The sequence below is a fragment of the Pelodiscus sinensis genome, chromosome 6 (assembly GCF_049634645.1).
Source record: "Pelodiscus sinensis isolate JC-2024 chromosome 6, ASM4963464v1, whole genome shotgun sequence".
In the NCBI taxonomy this organism is placed as follows: Eukaryota; Metazoa; Chordata; order Testudines; family Trionychidae; genus Pelodiscus; species Pelodiscus sinensis.
The window spans coordinates 109,663,329-109,677,167 of NC_134716.1; the positions used below are offsets into that span (position 1 = coordinate 109,663,329).

General features: G+C 48.7%; 1 protein-coding gene across 14 annotated transcripts in view; it reads right to left on the reverse strand.

Moving 5' to 3' along the window:
- ZNF532 (zinc finger protein 532) overlaps nt 1-13,839 on the reverse strand; it is a 97,266-nt gene that overhangs the window by 69,688 nt on the left and 13,739 nt on the right. For 2 of the 14 annotated variants that reach the window (XM_075932610.1, XM_075932605.1), the window contains exon 2: nt 9,867-10,008. The exons of the other annotated variants lie outside the window; for them this stretch is intronic. In XM_075932610.1, the coding sequence (XP_075788725.1) occupies nt 9,867-9,948 (82 nt within the window). In that variant the 5' untranslated portion in view covers nt 9,949-10,008. The remainder of the gene's footprint in view (nt 1-9,866; nt 10,009-13,839) is intronic. 14 annotated transcript variants of the gene reach the window in all.

Consider the following 13,839-nt stretch of genomic DNA (forward strand, 5'->3'; position numbering starts at 1 on the left):
CAACCAATGACAGACGGGAGATAGTGAGGCTAATGAGGTCATGCGCCGTCTCAAAGGTGTCCGGCGTGGAGGGGAAGTGCGAAGGTAGTTACCCTGGACTGGGCGGACGTCCCGCTCGCTTGCGCCACACCGTGGTGGATGAGGACATGTGCACCGGTGACTCGGCACCGCAGTGTAGGCTTGACTTGGACTTTCAGCTCAGAGACCTACCACGAGACGTTCTTGACCTCTTCGTGCCGGAGAGTGAGACCGGTGCCGGGCCCTTGACGCCGAGGGCAGGCCTCAGGATGGAGCATCTCGCGTGGACGCCTGTGCACTGTGCACCGCAGAGTGCCCCGCCAGTGCCGGCTGTAAAGCTGCCTCCATGAGGAGAAGTTTTAGATGAGAGTCTCTCTCCCTCTTAGTGTGCGGCTTAAAAGACTTGCAGATCTTACAGGCGTCTGTAAGATGGCCCTCACACAGACACTTCAGACAACTGTCGTGAGGGTTTCCTTTGGGCATGAACTTTGTCTTAAAGCCTTGTGGCCCTGGCATTCCTCACCCCCGAAGGTGGAGAAGGAAAAAACAAAGAGACACTAACTATCTAACTAATAACTATTTAGAACTATCTACAATGCTAAGAGAAATGGGAACCTTAACTGATCTAAGAGAGAGAGACACTCCAATGACCATCATGGGCGGTAAGAAGGAACTGAGGTGGGGCAGCGCCGGCAGGGGTACTTATGCCCCGCCATGGCGGCACCACTCCAGAGGGCGCCCTGCCAGCGCTACGGGTACCGCTAGGGAAAACGCTCCGGAAGACGCGGTGCCCACACCTGATTCGAATGGACATGAGCAACCACTCGAAAAAGAACCACTGTACTAGCTTCATGAGAACCAGAACCAGTATATGTAACCAGGGGACTCACACCCTTGTCTTGCAGATATAGACAAAGTCTTCTTTGATACAGTAATGTCTAGAATATTAATTCAGTACTGAATCTTCATTACCAGAAAGATAAAAATACTAGCAATAGTTCACAAAACAAAAATGATCACAGTTAGAAAGACTAAGAGCATAAGAAACTACCATAAAACTACTGTAAACAGAAATACATAGGTGGGTCAAAACCTTTGTTCCCTGTAAACTGGGAACTTGTGCAGATGCTCAGGAGAGATTCCAATGCTGCCCAGCTGAGTAGTAGAGCACCCACAGCTAGGCTTTTGTTTCTACTAGCAGTTTACATGCACATTCCTTGTTGTACATAATATAATTATTCTGCACATGGATTGAAAAGATTAGCAGGAACATCGGTTAAGATGAGCAGTCATGGATACCAAAATAATTTCTCTCTACCTTAACTAAGTATGTCATTTCTAGTAATTGATGTTTCAGAAAGAATTTTCTGCACACCTCTATATATGTTTTTAGTGCTTCCATAAAATTGGGGCTTAAAGGAGGGCTAACACACTGATGTTCAATTCAGATAAAACTAATGTTGGTAAATGCAAGATGCATCCAGAAAAACTGAAGATTATATGCCCATTTGTAATCTAAGGATCTTGCTATACCTTATGCCAGTGGTTTCCAACCTTTTTACACCCAAGATCACTTTTTAAGTGACAGAACAAGCTAAGATCTACTGCCCCGCCCCTTCCTTCAAGCCCCACCCTCTCTATTCTCCTCCTCTCCATCACTTGTTATCCCCAACCCTTATACTGCTGCTTTTTCCCCCAATTCTGCGGTAGGAAGAAGTTTTTCCAACATTTGGCCTGTCTAGACTGGACCAAATGTCAGACCAAAACCCCTTCTTTTGGAAGCCCCCTTATTCCTCGTGGAAAGAGGAATATAGGGGTGATCAAAAGATCATGTTTGCTCTTCCACTAAAAGAAGTGGAAGAACAAACGCATCCTTGGATGCAGAAGAGTTTTTCTGGGATATCTCCAGAATCCTGAAAAACTCCTGCAGTCTAGTCGGACCCTCACTGGGTTGAAACAGGATGTGTAGACTCCAGGGTGGGAATGAGGGACTTGGGTGTGGGAAGGGGTGAGAGGTGCAAGCTCTGGGGGGAAATCTGGATGCAGGAGGAGGTGGATAAGGTAACGCTGGCACCGGGGAGGGGAAGGGGGCGCTCCAGTCTGGGCAGTGTTGAGGTCAGATGTAGGGTTAGTGTACTAAGCAAGCCACAGACTTCTAGATGTGAGGGTTCAGGAATTTGGGTTGGGGTATGTGAGGGGCTCAGGGAAGGGGGTTCCAGTGTATGAAGTCTCAGATGTAGGATCTGGGGGAAAGGGAAGTACAGAAGTGTTATGATACTGTGGCCAGATGGGGGCTTGGCCCCAATTGGGGGTTTGTTGGCCAGGCTTCACGCTAAAAAGTTTCTGCATTGTCTTTATTTCTGAGAAGGGCAAGGAACCAGTTTTGAGTCAGGGGTCACTGACCCACAGAAAAGTCAGTTAGAGACACACAAGTGAGATGCAAAAAAACCTCCTCCAACCCTTCCCCACCCCCAAGCTCCACTAATGTGGCCCCAACTGTGTTGGTGGGAGCAGAGGACATAGTACTGGAAAAGGGTGCTAGAGGGTGCTTCGGCAGGGGACAGGGTGCCAGTGGGGACAGAATTCTGCGGCTGGGGGCGGGAGAGGGGACAGGGTGCCAGGAGGGCAGGGGACAGGGTGCCAGTGAGGACAGGTTTCTGAGGCTGGGGAGTGGGAAGAGACAACAGGAGCCTGGGGAGTAGAGAACAGGGGGGCAGAGAGTCCCCTGCACCTGCCTCCTCCCAGGATTCTACCCCCCGCCCACCCAAGAAAGCTGGCACATGCCTCCCGCGGCACAGCCAAACCCCCCTGGGCGCCTGCTCCAGGGCCAAACCCTCCTCCCGTGGCACAGCCAAATGCCCGTGGGCACCTGCCACGGGTGCCTGCCCCGTGGCCAACCCCCCCTCCTGCGGCGCAGTCAAACCCCTGCGGGCGCCTGCCCCTGGGCCGAGCCCCGCTCCCTAGGTGCAGGGAAACCCTTGCGCTTGACTCACCCTTCCTGCGGCGCCCAGCACACCACAAAGCTGTGGGAGGGATGCAGCCAGTGAACTTCCGGAACCCCCAGAAGTGGTGTGAAGCTACAGGTAGGACTTCCATCCACCCCGCGGGAAGCCGGCACTACGCTGGATGTAGGTAGTGGGGCTTCTCGGGGGTGGGGGAAAAATGGGAGGTGGGGGTGCCTGAACGCCTCGCAATCAACTGGTCGAGGCCTCGTTGGTGACCACGGCCTTAGGCTGATTGGATAGGAGTTAAGTATCAGAGGGGTAGCCATGTTAGTCTGAATCTGTGGCACCTTATAGACTAACTGAAGTGTAGGAGCATAAGCTTTCGTGGGCAAAGACCCATTTGGTCAGATTCATGTAGTGGAAATTTCCAGAGGCAGGTATAAATATGTAGGCCAGAATCAGGCTAGAGATGACAAGGTGGATCCAATCAAGGAGGATGAGGCTCACTTCTAGTAGATAATCTGGAGGTGTGAATTCCAAGAGAGGAGAAGCTGCTTCTGTAGTTAGCTAGCCATTCACAGTCTTTGTTTAATCCAGAGTTGATTGTGACAAACTTGAAGTTCATCTGACAGTTCATCTTCAAGTTCTTTTGTGTGGGCTGTATGGTGGACTTGTGTATACTGATAAGCAGGCCAAGTCGGGAAAAACACTCCCTAGTAGCAGTTGTCATCCCTATAGTTTGTTGACAAGTGGAGCCCTTGATAAGACAATTGCCAAGGTAGGGGAAGATGATGACGTTCTGTCTTCTAAGAAAGGCTGTGACTATGGCTAGCATCTTCAAGAACTCTAGAGAGGTCGTAGAAAGACCAAACGGGAGGACCCTGTATTGGTAATGGTCTTGACCTGTGACGAATCTGAGAAACCTCCTGTGGCCAGGGTAGATGGTTACATAAAAATATGCATCTAGAAGGTCAAGGGCTGAAAACCAGTTCCCTTTGTTCAGTTCGGGTATGACAGTTGCAAGGGTCACCATCTTGAATTTTGTATTGCAGAGGAACTTGTTGAGTTCCTGAGATCCAAGACTGGTCTCCATCCTGTTATTTTGGCTGTTTGGAATTAGTTGGAGAAGAAACCTCTTCTTCAATATTCTGTGGGAACAGGTTCTATTGACCCTATGGTGAGTAACTTTTGTACCACTGCTTGTAATAGGGGCTCATGAGATGGGTTCCTGAAGAGGGACAGGATAGGGGGCTGGGTAGGAGGATGTGAAGGGGCTTGTGTAACCTGATTTGATAATTTCCAGGACCCATTTGTCTGCAATGGGCCCACTGGTGGTAGAAGGGTCTCAGGCGGTGATGGAAGGTGACACTGGAATGACACTGGATCTGTGGGATGGTTGCTCAGACTCCCGACCAAGACCTCAAATTTGTTGCCTGTGTGAAACTGACTGAGTGATGGAGGACTAATTTTGCTGCTTCCTCCTCCTGTTGGGGCACTGCTTGGGCCTGTTGTCATATGGCCTGTGCTGTTGTCTATAATAATTATAATTATATTCCCTTGACCTTTGGTAGGGGGTATATTTGCGCCGCTTATTAAGTGGAGTGTACACTCCCAGGGTATGTCTACACTACAGCACTAATTCGAACTAACTTAATTCGAATTAGTTAATTCGAACTAAGCTAATTCGAACTAGTGCATCTAGACCTAAAAACTAGTTCAAATTAGCATTTTGCTAATTCGAACTTGCATGTCCACATTGAGTGAACCCTGAACAGAGGGTCAGGCTGGCCGGAAGCAGTGCTGGCAGGGCAACAGGTTAGGACTTAGAGTGTGGAGCTGCTGTCTCAGGCTAGCCTAGGGCTGTGCTTAAAGGGTCCCGACCCCCACCTCGGACAGACAGTTCTCAGGGGTGCCCCGCTTGCAAAGCAGTCCTGGCTTGGAGTGCCCTGAGTGCCCACACTCAGCACATCACAGCACTCGGCCATCAGCTATGGGGGGGAATGTGCGGATATGGTTGGGGAGCACATAGTCGTGTGCTGTTGTAATGTAGAAGCTTAGAGTGGTAAGCATGGGAGCAATGTGGCCGGTACTCCTGCCATGGTTCCCAGGGGGACCACTGAGGCTGAAACTGCTGTGGAGGATACATCCACGGCTGGTTGGGCCACAGGGGGATGTTGTTGTAGGGAATGATCCCGATATGAATTCCAGAAAGCCATTGATCCCAACGGAGATGAATGGCCTGATGAAAATCTACTCCTATGTCCGCTGCCATAGTCAGTTCTTGGTGAGAGCAGCGGAGGAGAGTGGGGAGCCTTTTCTGGCATATAAGTGTGCCCCTGGGCACGAGACACCACTGAGAAGCCCGGTGACCAAGCTCCTGATCTGAGCAGTGTGCCTGGCTGAGGAGATTTTTGTAAGTGCCACGTCTTGCACAGCACTTTATTATGTTGTGGTGCCAGAGCGTGGTCAAGTTCGGTCTGACCAGGGATAGTCTGTTCAGGCACTGTAGTGGGGCCCGCGGGAACTGGTGGTGGTAGCACATGTGGCTTTGTAGGTGCCGCTGCCTCAGCAGCACCGACTGGTGCTGTGTGCTGGGGTTCTGACTCTGCTCTCCTGGCTGGTGCAGACTTGTGCTTCTCCATGATGCCAGAGACTGACGGCACCTGGCAACGAGAGACTCTGGACAGCGCTGGTAAGGAGTGTGCCAGGGAAGCCCATGAAGCTTGTGTGCCTTTGTGGGATGGGGAAGCCACCCTGTCAATGGGCTTCTGCTGTCGCCGTGTCTCCTCAGGTTTGTCTCATGGTGGTTGTAGGGACTTGTCCCAGAGAAGGTTTTTGAGACCATTTTGCAGTCTTTTCTGGCTCTGGCTGTCATATTCTGACAGTATGGGCAATCATGTGCTGCATGAGTATCTGTTAGGCATTTAATGCAGAGGCATGGCCATCAGAAATAGGCATCAAGTCCTGACATGAGTCGCATCTTTTAAAGCTGGGGGAACCTGGCATATTGAAGAAAAAGTCACCGTGGCGCTTCTCTTTCTTTTTTTTTTTATAGCAAATGTTGAAAACAGTCTTTAACTGACTAAACTATGAAGAAACTTTAAACTAGAAAAGGAACTGAGAGAGCTCGCACTGTGTGTACACTCAAACAGCTGGAGCACAAGACGCTGGATGCAAAGGCTCGGCACAAGGGGGCTCTGCTCACTAAAAATCTCCAATCAGCAGTGTGAGGGCTCACTGAGACCTGAACGGAGCACCAGTTGAAGAACCACTGACGCATAGTATATTGACAGTGGGGGTTAGTGTAGGCTACAAGTGCTTTGATAAAGGCTGATAAAGCACTTGACTGGAAGCACCTAGACTATAAAATGGTTAAAGCCACAATTAAATCTGAAAAATATTCTGTGCAAACACAAATATGTATGTCAGATTAACAGAAGAGAAAACAATTGCAAGTTAAAGACCACTCATTTCTGCCCAGCCTTAGCATGGAAAACTACTCCACTGAACTGCAATTTCCTTCATGTCTGTTCTCCACAGATTTTGAAGCTCAGAACATAAATGTGTAAATATTTGGGGGTACTGATTTAATTACAAAGCACATCAATTCCTGATTATGAATTGTACCCATCTGTCCAAACTGAAAAGGGGCCATTTAATAGGTTGTGGAATCTGCACCACTGGAGATATTTAAAAGAGCAGGTTGGACAGACATCTCTCAGGGATGATCAAGACCAGTGGTCCCCAACCTTTCGAGGTTGCCGGGCGCCAGGGGGCGTGGCCGTTCGCCCGCCGGGCACCAGGGGGCGTGGCCGTTCACCCACCGGGCGCCAGGGGCGGGGGACACTTGCGCCCCGGGGGCGGCCCCCCCCATAGCTGCATTCCCGGGGGCGGCCCCCCCCATAGCTGCATGCCCGGGGCCAGCGCTCCCCCTGCCAAGCGCCACGCGCCCGGCACTCCCCCCGCCAAGCGCCGCGCGCCCGGGGCCAGCGCGCCCCCCGCCAAGCGCCGCGCGCCCGGGGCCGGCGCCCCCCCCGCCAAGCGCCGCGCGCCCGGGGCCAGCGCCCCCCCACCAAGCGCCGCGCGCCCAGGGCCGGCGCTCCCCTCGCCAAGCGCCGCGCGCCCGGGGCCGGCGCTCCCCCCGCCAAGCGCCGCGCGCCCAGGGCCGGGGCTCCCCCCGCCAAGCGCCGCGCGCCCGGGGCCGGCGCTCCCCCCGCCATGCGCCCGGTGCCAGGCCAGCCCCGAGCACCTGGCGGGCGCATGGAAATGCCTCCGCGGGCGCCATGGCGCCCGCGGGCACCGTGTTGGGGACCACAGATCTAGACGGTGGTTGGTCCTCCCATGAGGGCAGGGGACTGGAGTTGATCTCTCAAGGTCCCTTCTAGTTCTAGTATTCTATTCAGATCACGGGCTCGCTCACTTCAGAGAGGGTGATAAAGAATGAGATCTCTCCTAGCCCAAACGCCTATAGATCTTTTTAATTCCTCTTTTTTATAAAAGTTGTGTACTCTGACTACCCAGATGTCTTCTTGCTTTTGTAAAAGGACCTACATTTCCTTTCATACGGCTTGAATTATGAGAAGTATTTTCTCAGCCTCTCTCAAAATTCAGTCAATACTTTTCTACTGGTCATTCAAATATTTATTTCTCTGGCCTAGTCTGCACTACAGTGGAAGGTCGATTTAATGTAGTGCAACTCCAACTACATTAATTACTCAGCTGGAGTCGATGTATCTTAAATCACATTTCTGCACCATCCACACAACAAGAGGTCAATGGGAGCAAATGAACCTGTTGGCTTCCTCCTGAGGAGCAAGAGTACCAGCACCAACAGGGACGCCCTCTGTGTTTGATTTAGCAGATCTATTCTACATGTTGAAACTCCTCAGGTGGTTTAGTAACAGTAGTTGTTCCTCTGGTATGAGGCTCCGCACTGAGAGGTTAATGAAGGCACTCTGGGTTTACTGAAGGGATTTTCCATCACTCCACACCAAGTTCTGTTGCTGCACTCGTGTGATTTGGAGGTACTCTAGTCCAAAGAATTAAAAAAACAACAACTATCCTTCCAAACACTCTTTCAGGGGAAAGGAACAAGACAAGTATTGTTGCGTCCTAACTTTTTTATTTGTCTGCTATTTCACTTAGCCCTGGTATACAATAGGGAGTTATATCAAAATAACCCCCCTTATTTTGAAGTAAAAAGCAGAGAGTCCACACTGCCAAGCCCATTATTTCAAAAAAACAGGCTGGTTATTTTGAAATCTGTACTCCTGCTTTCCTCGGGGAATAAGTATATTTCAAAACAGTTATTTCGGCAGTTACTATTTCAAATTTAGTTATTTCAAAATAATTTCCTAGTGTAGACATGCCTTTAGAGCTGGAGCAACAGGATTGGTGCTGTGCCTCATACAGGAGACTGGGGGAAAACAGTCTTCCAGGAATGAGGCCAGCAGCTATAAATGAATACTGAAATTGAAAAGGGGTTGTTTTTGTTTTGTTTGTTTTGGCCTGTAAAGGGGAAAACTGAAGCAATCAGTATAAAACAGCCTGATGCCTTGTAGATCTGTCAACACAATGTAAACTATGGAAACAGAATAATCTGTCAGCACCCTTAATTGGTGGGCATAGCACTGTGGTCTGATTCTGCCTTCAGTTACAAGAAAGACATGATAGCAACTTCTGGGGACCTGGTTATGCTAAGTAGTATTTTTCCCTTTCCAATTCTCTCAGTGTTTCTCAAATTATTATTCAATAAATCTAGAACAGGGGTTGGGCTTACTTTGACCCAGCCCATGGCAAGGCTCAGCGCTTTGAGCTGGCAGTCGCACTCCAACTCTGTGGCAAGTCTCTGAACCCTGAGCACAAGTACTGGCAAGCCCTGCCCAGGGTTAAGTATGAGTTAGGGATGTTAGAAATTGTTTATTTAGTAATCATGTAACCACAACAGTTCTTAGCAGCTACATGGTTACTAAAATGCTCCCCCCCGGACGAGGCCAGAGCGAATGCACTCCCGGCCCCGCTCCCAGGGAGCCCCCTGCCACCCTGCACTGCTGCCTCTGATGACAGGCTTGAGCCAGTCCATGAGAGGAGCTAATTTAAAAATTGTCTTCCTATGCAGAGCAGCTCCCACTTACCACCTCTGATACAGAAGCAGCAGCAACCAGTCCACTCGGGGCCCAAAGTTCCCTGTGGGTAGAGGCTGTTCCAGAATCCCACAGAGCAGCCTCTGTTCTCAGTGAACTCACACCCCCCTCCAACAGACGCGGCTGCTGCCTTAATCTTGTCAAGTATAGGCTCTCCCTGCTCCCTTGCTTCCTCTGTATTACAGGTAGTGGAGGGGAGGGGGCAGGGCAGGAGCTGGTGCCCATGAGGAGTGGGCTTTAAGCAGGCTCCGCATGAGCACTGGATCTGCCTGCCCCACCACCATCTTGCGCTACTGCCACTGATAGAGAAGCAGCAGCGCAGAGGGCCAGAGGGGCAGGCTGGAGCCAATATGTGCATTAAGCCATCTTTCAAGCAGCCTATCCCTGCTGGTCCCACCTGTCCTCTGCTCACTGCCTCCTGTGTGTCAGGTTCTGCTGCCACCCTGCACTGCTGCTCTGTATCAGAGGCAGCAGTGCGGGGTGGCGGGCAGCCAGTCTGCGCGGGGAGCTGTTTTTAAACTGGCTCGCCGGGTGGACCGGCTCCTGCCTGCTACCCTATGCTGCTGCCTCTGATAGCATGCTCCAGGATGGGCTAAAGCATTTGGTGTGTAGGAGGGGACTCAGGGTATGAGGTGGGGGTGCATGGTCTTGCTGGGAATTAGTGTGCTGAAGCATGCTCAGGGCTGGAGTGTGGGACCCAAGAAGGAGTTAGGATACAGTCTTAGGGCTAGGGAAGAGGGTTGGGGTGAGGAGCACTTACTTGGGGCAGCTCCACCTTGCTGTAGTAGGGGAAACAGATGACTCAGTATGAACCGTGCTGACCTGTGCTCATCTGCAGGCATCACCTCCTGGAGCTGCCATTGGTTGGGATTTTTAGCCAATGGAAGCTGCACGGGTGGAGCCTGCAGACAAAGGTAGCATGGGGTCAGAGCTTCCTGTGGTGACATGGCTCCAGCCTAGCAGGGAGGATGGCAGTGCAAGGATCTGCCTTCCTCCAACCAGACAGGGATGGATAATACGCAGGGGCTTTAGTGTCTACAGCGAAGGTTCCTGGGCTAAGGCAGCCTAGAAATCTTTTTCCCGTCTTGCCTGTAGTGGGAACAGGCTCGCAGTGGTGGTTTGTCCCAGCCCACACGAGAGTGCCAAGGCTGGAGACTTGCTGTGGACTAGATCAAATTAAGCAGGGTGAAGAAGGGCGAAGGTTCCCCACCCCATCTAGTTTAAAGTTTTGTCACACTGGGAAATTTCCCAGCATAGCTATATCCAATTAGTTATTTTAGTGCAAGTATACAAATAGAGTACCCAGGTGGACATTCTACTTTGGAATAAATTCACTTTTATTAAGTGTCTCCAAAGAGAATTATAACAGAATAATTATTGCCATGTAGCTTTGTCAGGAAATTTTCCCACATAGATGTACCCTCCCACTTAGAAAAACAATAATGGATATCCATTCTTAACACCACCCTGAACAAAAGCAAATATGTTAACTATGATGGCTGATCAATAGTTCTGATGATGGGCTGTTAAAGCTAAATACAGGTTGGACCTCCAAAAACCGTGACTTCCTCTCTGGCAACATCCATGTTCCAGCAGGACCACGGATGTTCCTGGACCAGGAAGTCCCAGTGGCAAGAGGGCTAGAGGCTCAGAGCCACTGGGGCTGGGACCAGGGCCAGAGCCCATGGCATAGCCAGGGCTGTTGCAGCCCCAGTAGTGGGGCCACAGTAGCCCTGGTAGCGGGTCCGGGAATGCAGCAGCTGCAGCAACCCTGGTAGCAGGGTCCGGGCTGTGGGAGTCCAGGCCATCATGACCGCATTAGCATGGCAGCCTGACAGAGAGGGCAGCTAGGGCCAGCAGCTGGGAGGGGAGGCAGGCTGGTAGCAGGGGACCTCCCCAGGTCTTGAAAATTCCCTCATTCGGGACTGGTCAGGTCCTGAGGGTGCTGGAGCAGAGTGGTCCAACCTGTATGTGAAGGCAAAAGAAAAAAAATACACTACTTTTCATGAGCTATCAACGAGCATAACTTCTCCAGGAAATAAGAGTAAAGACAACTCAAAACTGCAACTCAACATGATTTGAAATACTTAGCAGACAACTAGGAAATAGTAGAGGACACTTTAACCTCAATCAGCAATGCCTCTCATTCCCATATAAGACACAAGTCCCTTCTGGCTTATCAAAAAACCCACTATTGGTTACTATGAGACAGCCAGAAGAAATACTGCTTCAGAAACACAACAGTTATAATAAGTAATCTATAGAGCCATAAGTCTAAAAAAAGTTATTTCCCCTTCCCATAATACCAATAATGTGATGAAGTCTTAGTTTCCTCAATATTTCTGATGAAGCACTAGTGTATCTCAGTTTCAGACAACTTTCCACCAAGCAACAGGACCTATTATATTCAACATAAGGAGCAATTATTAAACAAACAAAAAACAAGTTTGTCTCTATGCATAAATTGTAATGAGTAAAAAACAGCTTATCTATTGGCACATATTTTTCAAAAAAGTTGTTTTTCTCTAGAAAATAGAAATTTCAACAAGGAGTCTATTGGCAAAATCTTCCTGATATTAAAAAAAAATTAATGTTCACTACAAAGAAAATAATGAATTTCATTTATGAATTGTAACTATTTAATAGTTAATTATAGTCTAAGACAGTTTAAAAATTTATTATTCCACTCAAAAAATATGTTAAGGATGTTCAGCTACGTTTCCCAAATCACTAAAAATCCATGTCATTTCCAGTTAAGGCAAAATATTCAGACCTGTTTTGTGAAATGATTCACTTCCAATCATCATAATATTCAACTACACTCTGCCTCTTTGTGCCACAGCACACTTCCTAGGCTTTCCAAAATACTGACATGCGCAATGAATATATTCAATTCTTTACCACAGTCATATGCAAGACCTTAGTTTGGACCTCATGATTAAGATGTTACAACAAAAACAACACATCACATAGTTTTACTGGAAACTATTTCTTCTAAAAATTAGAAGGCCAGAATTAGGAATATGCAGACACGACTAGGGATGTTAAGGACTAGCTGACTAACCGATTATCTGATAAGCAAATGCTTATCGGATAGTCGACAGGATAGTCAACTAGTCACTCCCCCCACCCCACTTGCTGCCTCTCTGAGATAGAGAGGGGAAAGAGGGAGGTTATTCAAAGCGGCAACACAGCACGGAGCCCGGGATCAGCAGGGGAGTTCCCAGCTGATCCCAGGCTCCATGCAGCGCTGCTGCTTTGAAACGCCATGGGGAGCCCAATGCCGCAGCATTTCAAGCACTGCAAGGACGTCCCCAGCAAGTTGCTCAACTTCAAAGGGGAAGGCCCCTATTGACTAATCAAACAGTCGATGCAAAAATGCACTGACTATTGGATTAGTCAGTTACCTGATACTTAACATCCTTAGACACAACTACACTATGCACAAAATTTGCATCTGGAAGTAGACAGCACAGCTGGGTATATTTCAACAGTTTTTCCCCCTCCTGAGACAAGACCCAATATGTTCTCAGGTCCCATCCATTTCTGGAGATATTCCATAGCCTTGTTTGTTTCTAGCTATGAAAGTAGTGTACAACTGGAGGTTTATGCTGAAGCAAGGCCAAGATTAGCTATAAGAGTTGCAGTTGATGTGCAGTAATAGGGAAGCTTGTTTGTAACTTACAATGCTAACCTACACTAAACTAATTGTATTTTTTTCTCAAAATGTGTACAAATGTTAGCCATTTTTTAAAAAACTATTTAAGGACAAACTGCACAGGTATACAATCAGCAATTTCATTCAGAGAAATCCTGGAGAGGGAAGTAAGAGTATAAATGAATTTCTACAATGCTATTTAAATACCAGGTTGCTGTGACAACAATAGTATACTTTTGCTTTAGTTAAATGATTTTATGCTAATTTCATGAGTCAGGATACTAAAAGTGAATGATAATAGAAGAAAAAAATGCAATTTCAAACTTCAACATCCATTAATAACATAATGTAATATACTAGGGGATAGGGGTGAACAAATACCAGCCTGGAGGCCGGATCCAGTCTGCCAGGATTAGTTCCTGGCAGGCTCCCAACATTATATTTACCTGCACATTATATTTACCTGTCTCCCAACGTCAGAATGGTGCATCAATTTGAAACTCTCCTTCCATTTACAGTAATTTGCAGGTAATGTTCTTATGTACAGCTGCAGGTACTGGCGATCGCAGCTCCTGTTAGCCATGGATTGCCTTTCTTGGTCAATGGGAGCTGCAGGAAGTGGTGTTCTGGTCCGTGTCACTTCCCAATGGCTAGGAACAGTGATCCTCAGCCAACAGAAGCGGCAATCGCTGGTACTTGTGGCCATGCAGGTAAATATAGTGGTGGGCGCCCACCAGGAACTAACCCTTGCGGACTGGGTCTGACCTGCAGACCACCCCTGTCCCAGAGTATAACACATTATATTATCAATGGATGTTAAAATTTTGAAATGTCATGTTTTTCTTCTATCATCATCCACCACTGTGTTATTGCTCACCCCTGCTCTGGGAGCAAGCCAATGCTAGAAAGGTAGAGGAAGACAAAATTTGATTAATAAAATCCTATATTATAATTTCGGCCATGTTGTCCTCTGCAGCATGGCAGGAGAGATTTTTCGCCCTCCCCCTTCCAGCTTCAAGTCCTCTAGTTGGTGGAAATGTTGATAATATAGTGTCGCTGGACATGGATAGAAAGT